Source organism: Symphalangus syndactylus, chromosome 10 (assembly GCF_028878055.3).
Source record: "Symphalangus syndactylus isolate Jambi chromosome 10, NHGRI_mSymSyn1-v2.1_pri, whole genome shotgun sequence".
Classification (NCBI taxonomy): Eukaryota; Metazoa; Chordata; class Mammalia; order Primates; family Hylobatidae; genus Symphalangus; species Symphalangus syndactylus.
This window is the reverse complement of record NC_072432.2, coordinates 24,384,968-24,401,788: the sequence shown is the minus strand read 5'-3', so window position 1 is coordinate 24,401,788 and position 16,821 is coordinate 24,384,968. Positions and strand designations below refer to the sequence as shown.

General features: G+C 36.0%; 1 protein-coding gene across 1 annotated transcript in view; it reads right to left on the bottom strand.

Annotated features, from left to right (window-relative positions):
* The window catches only part of MALRD1 (MAM and LDL receptor class A domain containing 1), a 690,246-nt gene extending 679,495 nt beyond the window's left edge, over positions 1 to 10,751 (bottom strand). Inside the window, exon 1 of the mRNA XM_063611006.1 lies at positions 10,553 to 10,751. Coding sequence (XP_063467076.1) covers positions 10,553 to 10,751 — 199 coding nt within the window. The remainder of the gene's footprint in view (positions 1 to 10,552) is intronic.
* Positions 10,752 to 16,821: the final 6,070 nt, after the last annotated feature.

The window sequence follows — 16,821 nt, the reverse complement described above, 5'->3', positions numbered from 1 at the left end:
GACAAATTATTTTACTAGCAAATTCTCAATTTCCTTACTCTGATTAAAAAATAACATCTGCAACAACAACAACAACAACAACAGAAAACCTTTTTCATTAGTTTGAGAAAAAACATAGAAATGAGAAAGAAAGAAAATGAATCCTATTACATGGCATATATGCCTAATATTATCTTGCTCTCATTTCTCAAATAAGCACAATTGCTAATAGGAAGGCTGTTTATTAGATCATTTTTAAATACAATTTTATATTCATTATAAAAAAAAAAATAGATGCAGAGGGCCAGCGCAGTGGCTCACGCCTATAATCCCAGCACTTTGGGAGGCCACAGTGGGCGGATCACTTGAGGTCAGGAGTTCAAGACCAGCCTGGCCAACACAGTGAAACCCCATCTCTACTAAGAAAAATACAAAAAAATTAGTAGGGTATAGTGACATGCACCTGTAGTCCCAGCTACTTGGGAGGTTGAGGCAGGAGAATCGCTTGAACCGGGAGGCAGAGGTTGCAGTGAGCCGAGATCATGCCATTGCACTCCAGTCTGGGCAACAGAGCAAGAATCCATCTCAAAAAATAAAACAAAACCCCAAAAATAATAGATGCTATTTTAGAAAAGTTGAAATCATAAAGATATACAAAAAGGAAAAGTGATGTATAAGCCCAACACACAGAGATAATTCCATCTCATATTTTACGTGCAGTGCCATACTATATTTTTAAGTACAATACATATATTGATGGGTAATCATGGTTTTTCTCATAACAATATATCATGAGCACTTTCTCATTTTTAGATAGCATCAAAAATTATGACAGATGGCTGCACAGATGTCCATATTATCGATGCATCATGATTTATTTAAATATTAACCTAATATCATAAAATTAAATGACTTCCTATTTCTACCATATGAGATGGTATTGTGAGGAGACTTTTTGCATGAACTCATTTTGTTTCTTAGAATAAATTTCTAAAAGTAAAATTACCAGTTAAAGGGGATGAACACTTTTTAAATCCTCTTTCATGTTAGAAAAATACTAAACAAAGAAAGGTAGAATTTATAATTCTCTTGCCTGAAGTAGTATCCATCTTCTTATGCCCTTCCCAAGAATGCACATGCTTTTTTTATTTTTCATATTTATTTTATTTTAAAAACATTGGCAGCTTTTTGTTTTCAATTGTAATTTACAATTAATAGTGAAGTTGATAACTTCATCATACGTGGTCATTTCTCTTTTTGTGTGTGTGAGTTGTTTTCAAGAATTTTACCTATATTTTTATGAAAGAAAAATGCATCTTTGATTTATTGACCTGGAAAAGAATTATTGGTGTGCTATATTGCAGACCTTTTTCTTCTTTCATTTTACTTGCAGTATTTTGATATACTGAAACTTTTAATTTATATATTCTAATTTACTGATTTTGAAAGTTTTCTTCTTTCATTTAACACAAAGGTCTTCTCCACCCCAATACTTATTCAATTATCAATATTCAACAAACATATTTTGAAAATCTATTACACATCAAAGAAAAAGAGAAACTTTCCTTGACTTTTCTGATTATTAGGGGCAATAAAGATTACGGCTTCATTGTTAATATTTAACATTTTGTCTTTAGAAATTTTTGGTGTCTGGAGCAGATAAGAAATGTATTTCATGAAATTGCCTCATATTCATTTGTTGTATGTAATAAAAACAGCATGGTATGGTGGTTGGTATTGATGTTTCAGGATCAGATGGAATTGTTTGTGAATTCCAGCTGCTCCATGGAACAGCTCTGTGTCCTCTGGCATTTTCTTTTACCTAGCCTAAGCCTCATTTCCTCAAGCTGTAAAATAGGAACAAAAATAAAACTACTATTCCTACTATGTTTGCGTTTGGTAAAAATTAAACAAGACACTGGATGGAAATTATTTAACAGTGCTTGGCATATAGTAAGTACTGTACACAAATCAGCTGAAATTATTATCAGCTATTTTGTTTTCCCAACTAATTTGGAAGGCCAACTTTATTTGTTAAATATGTTACACATATGCTTAATATTTTTAACAATCACATTCTTATCTAATTATAAACTTTCATAATGTTGATGTAGTTTACATGCTACACTATCATACCTACTAATGAAAATTCTTTCTCTTTTTCTTCTCCCTCTTTCTAGCTATTTATCTCTCATTTTTCTAGATAAACTTTGAAGACACTTTATCAGGTTCCAAAGTTTATCCTTGTTAGATTTTGTACTAGAACGTAATTAAATTGATTCCATGAAAATGGACTTATTCACACCACTGAAACACCCCATTAAGAAGCATAGTCTTGTCATAAGTCTTTTTTCTGCACATCTGTGTTTTTCTGATTTTCTTCAGATAGGCTTTACATATTTATTTTTAGATTTCTTGCATACATAATTCTGTGGTACTTATAAGCTGAATGTGTGTGTCCCCTCAAATTCATATTTAAAACCCTAATTCCCAATGCGATAGTATTGGAAGGTGGGGCCTTTGGGAAGTTATGAGATCATGAGGATGGTGACTGCATGAATGGACGACTGCCATCTCAAGAACAGCCACAGAAGAGGTGATCTGTCTCTGTGCTATGTGAAGTCTCAATAAGAAGGCAGCTGTCTGCAGACCAAGAAGAGGGCACCAGACACTGAATCTGCTGGCACCTTGATGGTGCCAGCAACTAATAAATATATTTAATTATCTATCAATAATTTCCTTGAATGTAAATGTACTGAATTCATCAAAAGACACAGAGTGGCTGAATAGATAAAAAGTCATTTTATGAGACTAGCATTACCTAGATAATAAAGCCAGATGGGGGCACTTAAAGGATAAACGTTGCAAGCCAATATTCCTGATGAACACAGATGCAAATATTTTTCAACAAAATATTTGCAAACTGAGTTCAACAACACATTGAAAGAATCATTCGGCATGATCAAGTGGGATTTAGCTCAGGACTGTAAGTATGGTTCAACATATGCAAATTAATTAATGTGATACACCACATTAACAGAATGAATGATAAAAACCATATAATCATCTCAATAGATTCAGAGAAAGCATTTGAAAAATTCAAAATCATTTTATAATAAAATATTTCAACAGATTACTTATAGAGACAATACAATAAAAGCCATATGACCAACAGGTAGTAAACATCATATTTAACAGTGAAATGTCGAAAACTTTTTTTTCTAAGATCAGGGACAAAACAAAAATACCTATTCTCACCACCAATTTTCAGCATAGTCCTGGAAGTCCTAGCCAGAACATTTAGGCAAGAGAAAGAAATAAAAGGCATTCAGATCAGAAAGAAAGAAGTAAAAGTGTACCTGTTTTCATATGACATAATCTTATATGTAGAAACCCAAAAGACTCAACACAAAACTGTTAAAACTAATAAAAATTTCAGTAACATTGAAGGATACAAAAGTAACATAGACAAATCAATCGTTTTTCTGTATACTAATAAGAAACTATCCAAAAAATATTGAGAAAACAATCCCATTTACAATAGCAGCATATAAAGTATAATACTTAGGTATAAATTTAATTAACAAGGTGAAAGATCTGCATACTGAAAACTATAAAACACCAAGAATTAAACTGAAGAAAACACAATTACAAGAAAAGGTATTCCATATTCAAGGATTTAAAAAATTAATATTGTCAAAATGCCCATAGCACTCAAAGCGATCTACAGATTTAATGCAATCCCTATCAAAATTCCAATGTAATTTTCACAGAAATAGAAAAAAAAAACTTAAATTAATATAAAATCACAAAAGATTCCAAGTAGCCAAAATGATCTTGAGCAAAAAAGAACAAAGCTGGAGGCATTATACTGTCTGGTTTCAAAATATACTATAAAGCAACTGTAATCAAAACATAAAAATAGACCAACAAAAATAGACACATAGACCAACAGAACAAGCTAGAAAGCCCAGAAATAAAGCAACGCTTTTTTTAACTCTAATTTTCAGTTCAAGGGTACATGTGCAAGTTTGTTATATAGGCAAATTGTGTGTCATGAGAGTTTGTGTAGATTATTTTGCTACCCAGGTAATAAGAATAGTACTCAATAGGTGGTTTTTCGATCCTCACCCTCCTCCCTCTTCCCTTAAGCAGTCCCTAATGTCTGTTGTTCCCCTCTTTGTGTCCATATGCACTCCATGTTTAGCTCCCACTTAAAAGTGAGAACATGCAGCATTTGGTGTTCTGTTCCTGTATTAAGTGTCTATCAACCCACACATTCATGGTCAATTGACTTTGGCAAAAGTGGCAGGAACACACAAGGGAGAAAGGACAGTCTCCTCAGTAAACAATGTTAGAAAAACTGGACATCCATATGCAGATGAAGGAAACTGGACCCTTAAATCACACCATGTGAAATAATCAATTTGAAATGGATTAAAGACTTAAACATAAGACTTTAAACTATAAAACTTCTACCTGTAAAAGCAAAGATGGAGGAAAGCTCCATGACATTGGTATGGGCAATCGTTTTTGGCTATGTCCCCAAAAGCCCAGGCAACAAAAACAAAAATATACAAATAGGACTGCATTAAACTAAAAAGCCTCTGCACAGCAAAGATGACAATTAACAAAGTAAAGACAAAATCCACAGAATGGTAGAAAATATTTGTAAACCACACATCTGATAATGGTTGATACTCAGAATATATAAGGAGCTCAAGCAACTTCATAGCAACAAAATAATATCCTGATTTAAAAGTGGGCAAAGGACCTGAGCAGATATTACTCAAAAGAAGACATTCAAATGTTCAATAGGTACATTAAAAAAATTTTCAGTATTACTAATCTTAGGAAAATGCAAATTACTACCACAACGAGATATAATCTCATATCTGTTAGAATGGCTTTTATCAAAAATAGATGAAAGACAACAAGTGCTGGCAGAATGCAGAAATAAGGGAGCTCTTGTACATTGTTGGTGTGAATGTAAATTAGTATTGTCATTATGGAAAACTATACAGAGCTTTCTCAAATATTAAAAATTAAGCTACCATATGATCCATCAATCCCAATTCTAGGTATATTTCTGAAGAAGAGAAAATCAGCTTATTGAAGGGTTATCTGCACTCCTATGTTTATTGCAGTACTATTCACAATCGCCAAGATGTAGAATCAATTTAAGTGTACATCAATGGATGCATAAAGAAAATGTGGTATGTACACACAATGAAACACTATCAGTCAAAAAAGAAGGAAATCCTGTCATTCGTGACAACACGAATGAACCTGAAGGACATTATGCTAAGTGAAACAAGCCAGGCACCAAAAGACAAATATCACACAATCTCACTACATGTGGAAACTAAAATCACTGAACTTAGAGAAGCAGAAAATAAAATGATGATTACCAGACACTGGGGTATAGGCGGCAATAATGAGAAGTTAACAAAAGCCACAAAGTTTCGGATAGATAAGCAGAGTAAGTTCTGAGATCTATTGCATAACAGGGTGACTATGGTCAATATTAATGTATTATATATTTAAAAATAACTAAGAGTAAATTTCAATGTCTCGTCGCAAAAAAAATGGTAAGTGAGGCAATGGACTTGCAAATGGATTTGCAATGCTTTGCAAAGCAATGGATTACTTTGCTTGATTTAATCATTCCACATTATATACTTATATTATATAACACTGTGTACCCCATAATTGTATACAATTAAAACTTGTCAATTAAAAGTAATATTGATAAAAAGTAAAAATAAAAATAATAAAAGAGAATGAAGACTAGCCAATGTGAGTCAGCACAGAAGCAATGTAACACTTACACTTTTTAAAAAATATGACTTAAAAAGCTATTTTTAAATCATTTTAAATTAAAAAATAAAATTGCACAGACCAGTACCACAACTTATATTTCCCTTGCTAAGCATGTTAATAGGTCCTAAAAGAGGGATTCTCATCAACACTAGACCCAAACAGTTATTAGACCTACAAATTGCTTTTTTAGTTCACTATAGGTTAAGTGCTTAATATCATGTGAAAATGGAATTTATTTAATCGTGAGGACTCACTTTTTTTTTCTAATTTCTTAAAACAATACTGAGTAAAAATAAAAGGTTTACATATTCTAAAAAAGAAGTTCATGTAAAATAAGAACTTATTTTCTTTTTTTTTAACACACAGGTTTTTTTTTTATTGTATTGAAGTCAGGCAATGTTCTGGCAATAAAAAGACTGTGTGTGGAATACTGTTAGGTTAAACTTCACTTACAGGATGTCAAATCCTTAGAACTAAGGTTTTCCCTCAGAAAAAGATTAATGGAAACATCAATTGCTTTTCAGACTTGTTAGTTGCTGCTTCAAAAGGTGGTTTTACACAAATACTAAAAAAAAAAACAAAACAAAACAAAACAAAGCCTTTAGTACACAATGAATTGCTTTTCTGCTTTTAATTCTGTATACACCCACATTTCATCATTTAGTGGTCCTGAACAGAAAGTGGAAAGACGAAGCAATTTGCCAGGAGGTCAAGCTCCCCAATTTCAGAGATCTGCTGTTCACACCAGCTTCTTTCTTAATTCCTGCTGAGGATCTTGAGAAGCAGCAGCAGCACCAAAACCAAGGCATGCACCGGATTCAAGGTTCTTTTTGTTCCAGTTGTCAGATTCCAAACTAGAACCCAGTGGATTGCAACGACGACCAAATGAAAGCCTTGTTTAAAACTTCTTCAATTTTTAAAAACAAAAGCAATTACAGGAAAGTAAAACAATTCAGAGAGATCATGTGTGCTCACAAGTGTCTTCATGTGGCCTCTCTCCACATTCAACCACCAAAGACTCAGAGAGCTGGCAGGCCTAAGTAACCCTGGTGACTAATCTTTTCACCTTATCAAAACCTGAGCTAAAAACAATGCATCAGCTGATGACATCAGAGGGTAGCAGGGCTGAGGACCCAATCTTCATTTCCCAGGCTGGTGAAGAGTGAGTAAGTACGGTCCCAAAATTAATCAAGGAGGTCAGAGATTCTTTCCAACCTTACCTGATAGCTTCCGGCAAAAGCAAGGAAGTATCATAGAAGGTGTTGGGTAGTGACAGTGCAAAAAGGAACTTGAGGAGGAGGGAAGAAAAAGCATCACCCCTCGATAAAGGTGGGGGAGAGAAGATATGGGGAAAGCCCTGAATTCCTTACCGAAGGCCAATCTCAGAGGGGAGCAGAGGGGTTACAACCTATGCTTCGGCCAAGGGCAGGAGTAGAGGAGCACAGGAACAGGATGATGGCTTGTAAGGGGCATCATTTAAGACTTAAAGAAACCAGGGGTGCAGGCGAAGCACCCCCCACACCCAGCTGCAGTCCTACAGGCTGCAAACTGAAACCTTCATGTCTACTCTAACAAGCCCCCCAGGCTAGAGGGCTGTTGTTGCAGGGAGGGTGGGAGGCGGGAGGGTAAGGGGAGGGTAAGGGGAGAAGGCAGAGACACCAGGCCATGTAATCAGCAGCAAGGTGATTGTGTGATGTGTCTTTTCACAGTTGAGTTAGATGTGCCCCACCAGTTTTGATGGGAATCAATTTAAATAAATATCTTCTTGATCCCAGTTCAACTATGTTGACAGTGGTTACACTTGACAGGAGGATTTATTATAGCACAACTTATATATTTCAAATGGACAAAAAATTATCATTTACAGTATGTTAAGATAAATTTCCTTTGAATGGGAGCTTCCTTTCCAGTGCTTTAAGGTCTACAAGACGTTATCTAGAAAATTTACTACTGTGGAAAATGAAGACTACTTAAATCGAATGGGAGGAAAGGGGAAGGGCCTGCGGTTTTTCTTTTTGATTACTTGCTGTAATACTGTTTATTTTCTTTAGACATCATTAGGCACCAATGCTCTTGCAGGACAACTTTGATGCTATATGAATTCTGCCATTTTGCTAGCACTGACATGGCTCTTGAATCCACCAGGCCATCAAAGCTATTAACTCCATTCATATTAATTTTTGTTACAAATCTTACAATGGGGGTACTTCTGGATATTTAGGTCCACATTCTATTTCAAGGCTGTATATTCTGTTTTCTTTTTTTTTTTTTTTTTTTTAGACAGTCTCACTCTGTCGCCCAGGCTGGAGTGCAGTGGCACCATCTCAGCTCACTGCAAGCTCCACCTCCCGGGTTCACACCATTCTCCTGCCTCAGCCTCCCAAGTAGCTGGGACTACAGGTGCCCACCACCACGCCCGGCTAATTTTTTGTATTTTTAATAGAGACAGGGTTTCACCGTGAGCCAGGATGGTCTCGATCTGCTGACCTTGTGATCCGCCTGCCTCGGCCTCTCAAAGTGCTGTGATTACAGGCGTGAGCCACCGCGCCCAGCTGATATTCAGTTTTCATAAATTGTTCTTGGAGGCCCAATTATCATTCCTGTCCATCTTGTAAATGTCATATCTTCATCATCTTCTAGACCCTAGCTCACCATGCCATCTCCTACTCCTTTCTGGCCTTGGAGTTCTTCCAACAGTCGGAAATTGAGAGGGACTTTTACTCCCAAGCCTGTGGTGGCTGCCATCTTCCATCCCTGTCCAAGAACTTATTTTCAAAAATGTATTAATAGCACCGGAGGCATCAGAAATTTAACTTCAGCTATGTCAATTTTATTCAGAAAAGTTGACATATTAATCTATTTCTTTAAAGGCACACAAGTTAGATGTTAAAGGGGACTTTTTTTTTAATGTGGCTACTGTAAATCCTTATAAAGCTAGTTTTAAAAAAATCTAATCTATAAGTTTAGCATCACAAGTTTCCATGAGTGCAATTGCTTGGCCATTGCTATTTCTTCACAATAGTTTCTTCTAGTGTGATATACAAAAGAAATTCATGCTTTAAAGTGATTCTCAATTTTTATCTGCAGATTCTCACCCACATTTTAAATAAAATGCCAAAGCGGAAACTTCTCAGAAATGAAAATGAAAAGCAAGAAGGCCAAAAGGTGACCTCTCCATGTAACATTTAAAATGAAATCTGTTTATTCGACAGATCTATGCCTTCACTTCCTTCCACGGCTGTAAGTTATTAGAATTTTTCATGCAGCCAAGACCTTTCCTATTCAGCAGCTTTCCATTTCTTCACGTTAACCTTTTCTCTGAAGCAGGACCATGCATGTTATCACAGCCAGGGTACTGAAGGAAGCTTCACAGAGATTAATAATGGAAGGGACTTGGCACTGCTTGTCAAACCAGCCAAGTCGTTCCTCTTTGCTGCTCATCAAGGAACAGTAAGGGCTCTCCCAGACAATCCAGAGCAAGGGGCAACAAGCCCACAGTTAGCGTCTCTGGGGAAATTGGACAAATACAAATGAATCTTTGCCCTTGGCTGCACTTGGTATTGAATGGTTACTGAGTAGTAACAGCATGACAGCTATCCCAAACTAAGAGAAAAATATTATTAGCCTGTTTCATTCTACAGAGAAAAAAGTTCTTCAGTAATCACTCTTCTGGTTTTAATGTAATAGCAACTGAATATATAAATGGAAGGCAAACAATGGCAAAATCAAATATGTAGAACCTTATTTTAGCAGAAGAGAATGAATTCTGTAAACATGAATTGATATTTTATCTGAATAAAAAAAAGAAGATATATGTTTGAGTTAAGTGACCTACAATAATAGAATTCGTGCCTCTGGATAATTAATTGCACCAATAGCTACTATGAACCCGCAATGAGCCCCTGGTAATTTTATGAAAATGTGGTTTATGAAGGGCAAATGTGTGTAAAAATGACACTAGTCTCCATTGCTGAAAGATGGTGAACTCTCAAGATTGCATACTGCAATAGAAATGACAGGAACATACGTGTCATTACCCATGTCTTCCCTTGGTAAGCTTCTTCCTGTTTGTTAGTGTTCTCCCAGTATGCCATGGGGCGTTTTCCCACCTGTGAGAGTTGCTTTATCTCATCTCATGACCTCTTATAATAAAATAAAGTTCAAAATCACACGAGATTTGGGTCCTGGATGACTCGTCCAGGACATAAATCTAGGTCTTGCGTTCTCTGAAGCTTGTGCCCTTCTACTACTCTGAAATCAAAGGACAAAAGCCAGAGTTGTATCCCACACGCAATTGGTACCAACCCACTTGATAGCAGTGTTCTGTAAATGAAAATAAAATCTACCCATCCAATCTAAAATTCATTTCAAATATTTCCACATTAAATTCACATGTAAGCTGTTGATCTCCATCATAGCATTTTACAGCTGCATTAATGAGTTTTTAAATTTTGTTTCACTCACATAACATCAAAAGCTACATTTTTGATTAGCACTCCTTCTTCATAATCAGTAAAAACTGACTGAAAAATATATTCCATCAGGTGAAAATCTTCATGATTTGATAATTTTTATATATGAACTCATCTCTTTAGTAAACAATATATCTTAGTTTCTGATCTACACTAAAGGTATACATGATAAAATCCATAGAGAGCCAAGTATCAAGCCAAATCTCCCAGACTGCTCAGAGGCCCTGGTTTCAGGCTGTACAGGGAATTGAAATTGGAGAAAGGAGAATGTCACTTACAGTGCCGTTCATCACTGCTATCCCCACACTGATCTGTGAAGTCACAAATGCTGTCAGGAGGCAAGGAGACTCCATTGTCACACTGAAAGCTTTCTGTTCCTTGTTGACCCAGTGTAGAATTGAAAACACAGGCAATCAAAAGGAAACAAAAAGCTTCATTCATGGGGAATGCCAACATTCTGTCCAGGAAGAAGAGCATTACTTGGTATTGTCTATTAGAGATCAAGCAGTTGTAATAAGTAAGTCCATCATTGGAAACATTCTTTTATTTCTCTATTCTTCCTTTCCCAGGTTTGCTTCTTATAAATGGATACTATTGGTAACTATCTGCAACTCTAACAAATTACTCCCCAGGCAGTTAATTTACTGTTTCAGAGGAGTGACTTTAGAAAATATTTAACTTGAGTAATCGCACCGGTTCTGTATCTAGCTAACTATAGATGATTATTGCCCCCTGTATGCCATATTTACATAATTTAAGCCTTTATGGTCATGCTATCTCCTGAAAGACATTTGTAAAAAATAAAGGCCAGGCAAATAAATAGCAGGGGAGAGGCAACCACAATAAAGCTATAAATTACATAAAAATGGTCTGTCTTAATTCCTAGTCTCACTTAATCACATTCACGTAATTTAGAACATTATTGTGGACACTAAAACATATTCAAAATTTCAGGCTCAATTATTAGAATTGCTCTATGAAAATAAAATGCTTATCCATTATTATCAAATAGAAAATTCACCTTGCTTGTTTTTGTTTTGTTTTGTTTTGTTTTGTTTGTCTATAGCCCACAGGTGCTAGTTAAGTGCTTCTTGAGATAAATTAAGAACCATAAATTTTTAAAAGTTGAGGGGACATTGGATGTTATTATTTTATAAATCATATAAGTTCAACCCAAGGAAGTTATGAGATATATACAAGAAAACACAATAAGTTGGTATAAGAAACTAGAGCTCAAATATCCTGCTGCTAAGAACAGTGTTCCCTCTTCTATAGCACAAGAATTCACCTGTCAATTCAACACAATTTACTTTTACAAGTGAAACACGTGATTTCAGGATGCATATTCAGAATGAACAATATATTGAAGTTGAGATCACACAGACATAATAATTACATAATCTTATGAATGTGAATATTATAGAAATTATATGATGTTGAATGTTCTATACATTGCTTTATATTTATTTCTTAAGGGGATGTTAAGGTTCTTTTTCAACTATTTTATTTTAATTTCTGCAGTGTAACCACAAGAGGCAAAAATAACTGGAGAATGTAGAATGGAAAGGACCATAGACCAGGGGCAGAAAAGGCATCTGAGCATTTTTAAAAATGTTCTAAGAATTACCCATATTGTAGGAGAAAAATATATATATATATATATTTTGTGTAGACATTCTGAATTCTGGGGGGCAGGGGGACAGGAATCCACAATTCTGCTTTACCTCTGAGCACTCCACATAATCTAACATTTTGTTGCACTGTGCTTCAGCCCTGTTTCAGATATTTATTCTTCTCACCTCTTTGTTTTGCAAACAAATACTAATAAATCATTCATCTACCTCTTTTTCTTTGCTTGTCCCTTAAATGTTGACTATCCTTATAGTTCCATTTTAAGTTCTCCTTTCTCCTAAGATTATATTAATACTTTTTTCTAGGCTCACTCTTCACTCTCATGATTTCAAGTAAGATCTCTTTATTTTTGTTTCCTCAATCTCTGTCTGCAATCCTGATATGTACTTCTTCCTGAGTACACGTAGACACACAGACACACACACACACACAGACACACACACACACACACACACACCTCTAATTAACACATCGACTTTAATAGAAAACTAAACTCATCTTCCTTTCCCCCACTGCCAACTAGCTCTTACTCCCATGTTCCATATTTCAATGAATGGTACCTTCTTCTGTCCAATTACCCAAGTAAGCAACCTCTATATTGTTCGTGGACTACTCTCACCTATCCTACCTATTAATCACCCTGTCTGGTATTTTCTGTATTTCCATTGAAGACTCTATCCATTCTCATCTCAGCATGTTTCTGGTACTCACAACTCATTTCCTAGTCTTTGGGTAGAGTGATCATTCTAAATCACAAACCCACTCCTATCTATTTCCTTCTGAAATCAGTAGAACTGTCATACTCTGAATGTAGCTTACAAACACAGCTTACCCTGCAAGGCTCAATGCTTCACTATGCTCTCCACCACAGCCTTACTGAGCGACTGTGCTGGCAGTTTTCTAAACATGCCGTCTCTCAACTCCAGATCTGAAATCCCTTCCCCACCCCAATCACCAGGTTAATCATTACTCTTTATTTTTCATCTTAGGAGACTTTCTCTAAGATATCTTGGCTGATTTACCCAGGCTGAGTTACATTTCATTCCTAGGTTCTCTCGCAGCCTTCAATACTCATTCTTAGCACCTGAAGGTCCAGTATGGTCATTGGTTCCTCATGTGATTTCTTCACTATCCTATGAGAATGCAGCAGACTGTGCATTAGATCTCTAGACTTGTTCATTCTACATACATGCTACATTATATCCTATGAGCTACATTTCCCCATTTTCTTCCCCTGATCCTGATAAACACTGATTTGTTTTCTACGTCTGTATATTTGATTTTTAGACTCCACATATAAATGAGATTATGCAATATTTTCTCTCTGTGTGTCTGGCTTATTTCACTTAGCATTGTGTCCTCCAGCCAGGCTCATTTACATTGTGGCAAATGCCAAAATCTTGCTCTTTTCAAGGGCCAAATAATATTTCATTGTATGTATCTACCACAATTTTTTTATCCATTCATCTGTCAATTGACACTTAGGTTGTTTCCATATGTTGGCTTGCGAGCAAGTGCAAAGATCTAATATACATGTAATCCCAGCACTTTGGGAGGCCGAGGCAGGTGGGTCGTGAGGGCAGAAGTTCAAGACCAGCCTGACCAACATGGTGAAACCCCGTCTCTACTAAAAACACAAAATTAGCCGGACGTGGTGGCAGGCACCTGTAATCCCAGCTACTCAGGAGGCTGAGGCAGGAGAATCACTTGAACCTGGGAGGCGGAGGTTGCAGTGAGCAGAGATCAAGCCACTGCACTCCAGCCTGGTGACAGAGCAAGACCCCATTTCAAAAAAGAAAAAAAAATCTAATGTACAGCATGAGTACTATAGGTAATACAATTATACCGTATATGGGGTTCATTCTGAATGAAAAGATTTTAGCTGATGTTTCCATACACATACACACAAATGAGTAACGGTGAGATGCTGAATATGTCTATTTGCCTCACTATAGTAACCTTCTTATGTTCTATATGTATTCCATAACATCATATTGTGAATCCTAACTACACATAGTAAAATTTTATAAGATGGCAAAATATTACAATAAATATATCTGACTTTGAAAAAATCAGATATTTGCTTGCTTTTTTCCCCTTAAATATATGATTGTTAATCTATTAAATTTCTTCTCTTTCAGTGTGAAAATAAAAAAAAAAAGATGCAGCAGGATTTTGACTTTTTCACTATTGAATCCCCAGGTACCAGCATAGTAGCACAGGATCCTGGCAGATAGCAGTTGTTCAAACAATTCAATTCAATTGTTAATTAAATGAAATTAATGAGGGATTACCATCATATCAACTTTGCTAGGCACATAAAAATAAAGCAATAAAGATGTGAAAATTTTAAATGCCACTAGGTAAAAGATACACAATTCTTACATTCAGTGTTGCTTTTCCATGTCTAAGTCTTTTTAAAGACCCTTTAGGTTTTGAAACTGCAATTTTGTATTACAGTGGCAATACACTCCATCATCCCTCAACACTAAACAAGTCAGCGATTATATCAGGACAAAAGTCATGTCAAGTTTTCCTCTTTAAGAAAGAAAGGAAGGAAAGGAGGAAGAAAGAGAAAAAGAAAGAAATAAAAAAGAATAAAGAGGGAAGAAGAAACAAAAGAAACAAAAGAATGTAAGGAAGCATGTGAAGATATAGAAACATTTCAATTTTACATCCTTATTCTAAATTCAGGTCTCATAACATTTTTCATTTGAAAAAAAAACACGTATTTTGTTGCTGTCATAGCTGTTTATTGCCTAGTTTCAGCCAGTAAACTGCTTTATTAACTGTTACTACCTACTAAAAATAACATTTCTCTATGGTGTTTCAAGTGTCATTCATCATTTAGACAAGAAATGAACTGGAATGTGACACCCAAAGTAACTCAGTATCATCCAGTAGTATAATATTTTATAAGACAAATTTATATTTTGTTTCCAAAAGATAAAATTATTTTCCACTGATAAATCTTTATCACTTTTTCTCTAAATGTACCAGAAGGGGCAAGAAATAAAGAAACACTGATAGCACCTAGGGTTGTTTTGATGCAGTTTATTGAGGAAGAGGAAAAAAGCCTGATTGGATTCTAGCACCCTAACACTGTGCTGGCTGCTTCATAAACGTTGTCATTATGTCTGATGTTTCCTCCTTTATTGTTCCTTTCTTTTACTTTAAAAACTAATCTTCACAAGAAAACCTAGGCAATACCATTCAGGACATAGGCGTGGGCAAGGAATTCATGTCTAAAACACCAAAAGCAATGGCAACAAAAGCAAAAATTGACAAATGGGATCTAATTAAACTAAAGAGCTTCTGCACAGCAAAAGAAACCACCATCAGAGTGAACAGGCAACCTACAGAATGGGAGAAAATTTTTGCAACCTACTCATCTGACAAAGGGCTAATATCCAGAATCTACAATGAACTCAAACAAATTTACAAGAAAAAAACAAACAACCCCATCAAAAAGTGGGCGAAGGACATGAACAGACACTTCTCAAAAGAAGACATTTATGCAGCCAAAAAACACATGAAAAAATGCTCATCATCACTGGCCATCAGAGACATGCAAATCAAAACCACAATGAGATACCATCTCACACCAGTTAGAATGGCCATCGTTAAAAAGTCAGGAAACAACAGGTGCTGGAGAGGAAGTGGAGAAATAGGAAGACTTTTACACTGTTGGTGGGACTGTAAACTAGTTCAACCATTGTGGAAGTCAGTGTGGTGATTCCTCAGGGATCTAGAACTAGAAATACCATTTGACCCAGCCATCCCATTACTGGGTATATACCCAAAGGACTATAAATCATGCTGCCATAAAGACACATGCACACGTATGTTTATTGCGGCACTATTCACAATAGCAAAGACTTGGAACCAACCCAAATGTCCAACAACGATAGACTGGATTAAGAAAATGTGGCACATATACACCATGGAATACTATGCAGCCATAAAAAATGATGAGTTCATGTCCTTCGTAGTGACATGGATGAAACCGGAAAACATCATTCTCAGTAAACTATCGCAAGGACAAAAAACCAAACACCGCATGTTCTCACTCATAGGTGGGAACTGAACAATGAGAACTCATAGACACAGGAAGGGGAACATCACAAGCCGGGGACTGTTGTGGGGTGGGGGGAGGAGGGAGGGACAGCATTAGGACATATACCTAATGCTAAATGACAAGTTAATGGGTGTGGCAAAACAACATGGTACATGGATACATATGTAACAAACCTGCACATTGTGCACATGTACCCTAAAACCTAAAGTATAATAATATAAATAAATAAATAAATAAATAAAAACTAATGTTCACACCGGGTGCAGTGGCTCACGTCTGTAATTCCAGCACTTTAGGAGGCTGAGGCAGGCGGATCACTTGAGGTCAGGAGTTCGAGACCAGCCTGGCCAGTATGGGCAAACCCCGTCTCTACTAAAAATACAAAAATGAGCCAGGTGAGGTGGTGCACACCTGTAATCCCAGCTACTCGGGAGGCTGAGGCAGGAGAATAGCTTGAACCTGGGAGGCAGAAGTTGCAGTGAGCCAAGACTAAGACACTTCACTCCAGCCTGGGTGACAGAGCAAAACTTCATCTCAAAAAGAAAAGAAAAGAAAATGAGCATCTATTTTATGCTAGATATTGGAGATAGGTAAAAGGAAGATAGAAGAGATACAATGAATAGTAAAGCCATGTCCGTGACATTAAAAATTTTCACACATAGGGACGATGTTTAATGGCAGTTACAAAATATGTACACACATTACTTCTAGTTTTTGGCAAGAATGGTTGATTACATTTTCTATTTTTTAAAAACCCAACTCTCTATCTACAGAAAAGCTATATGTTGAATGGAATGGGATATAAAATGCTCTTAAATATATAACCAAGTACTGAGC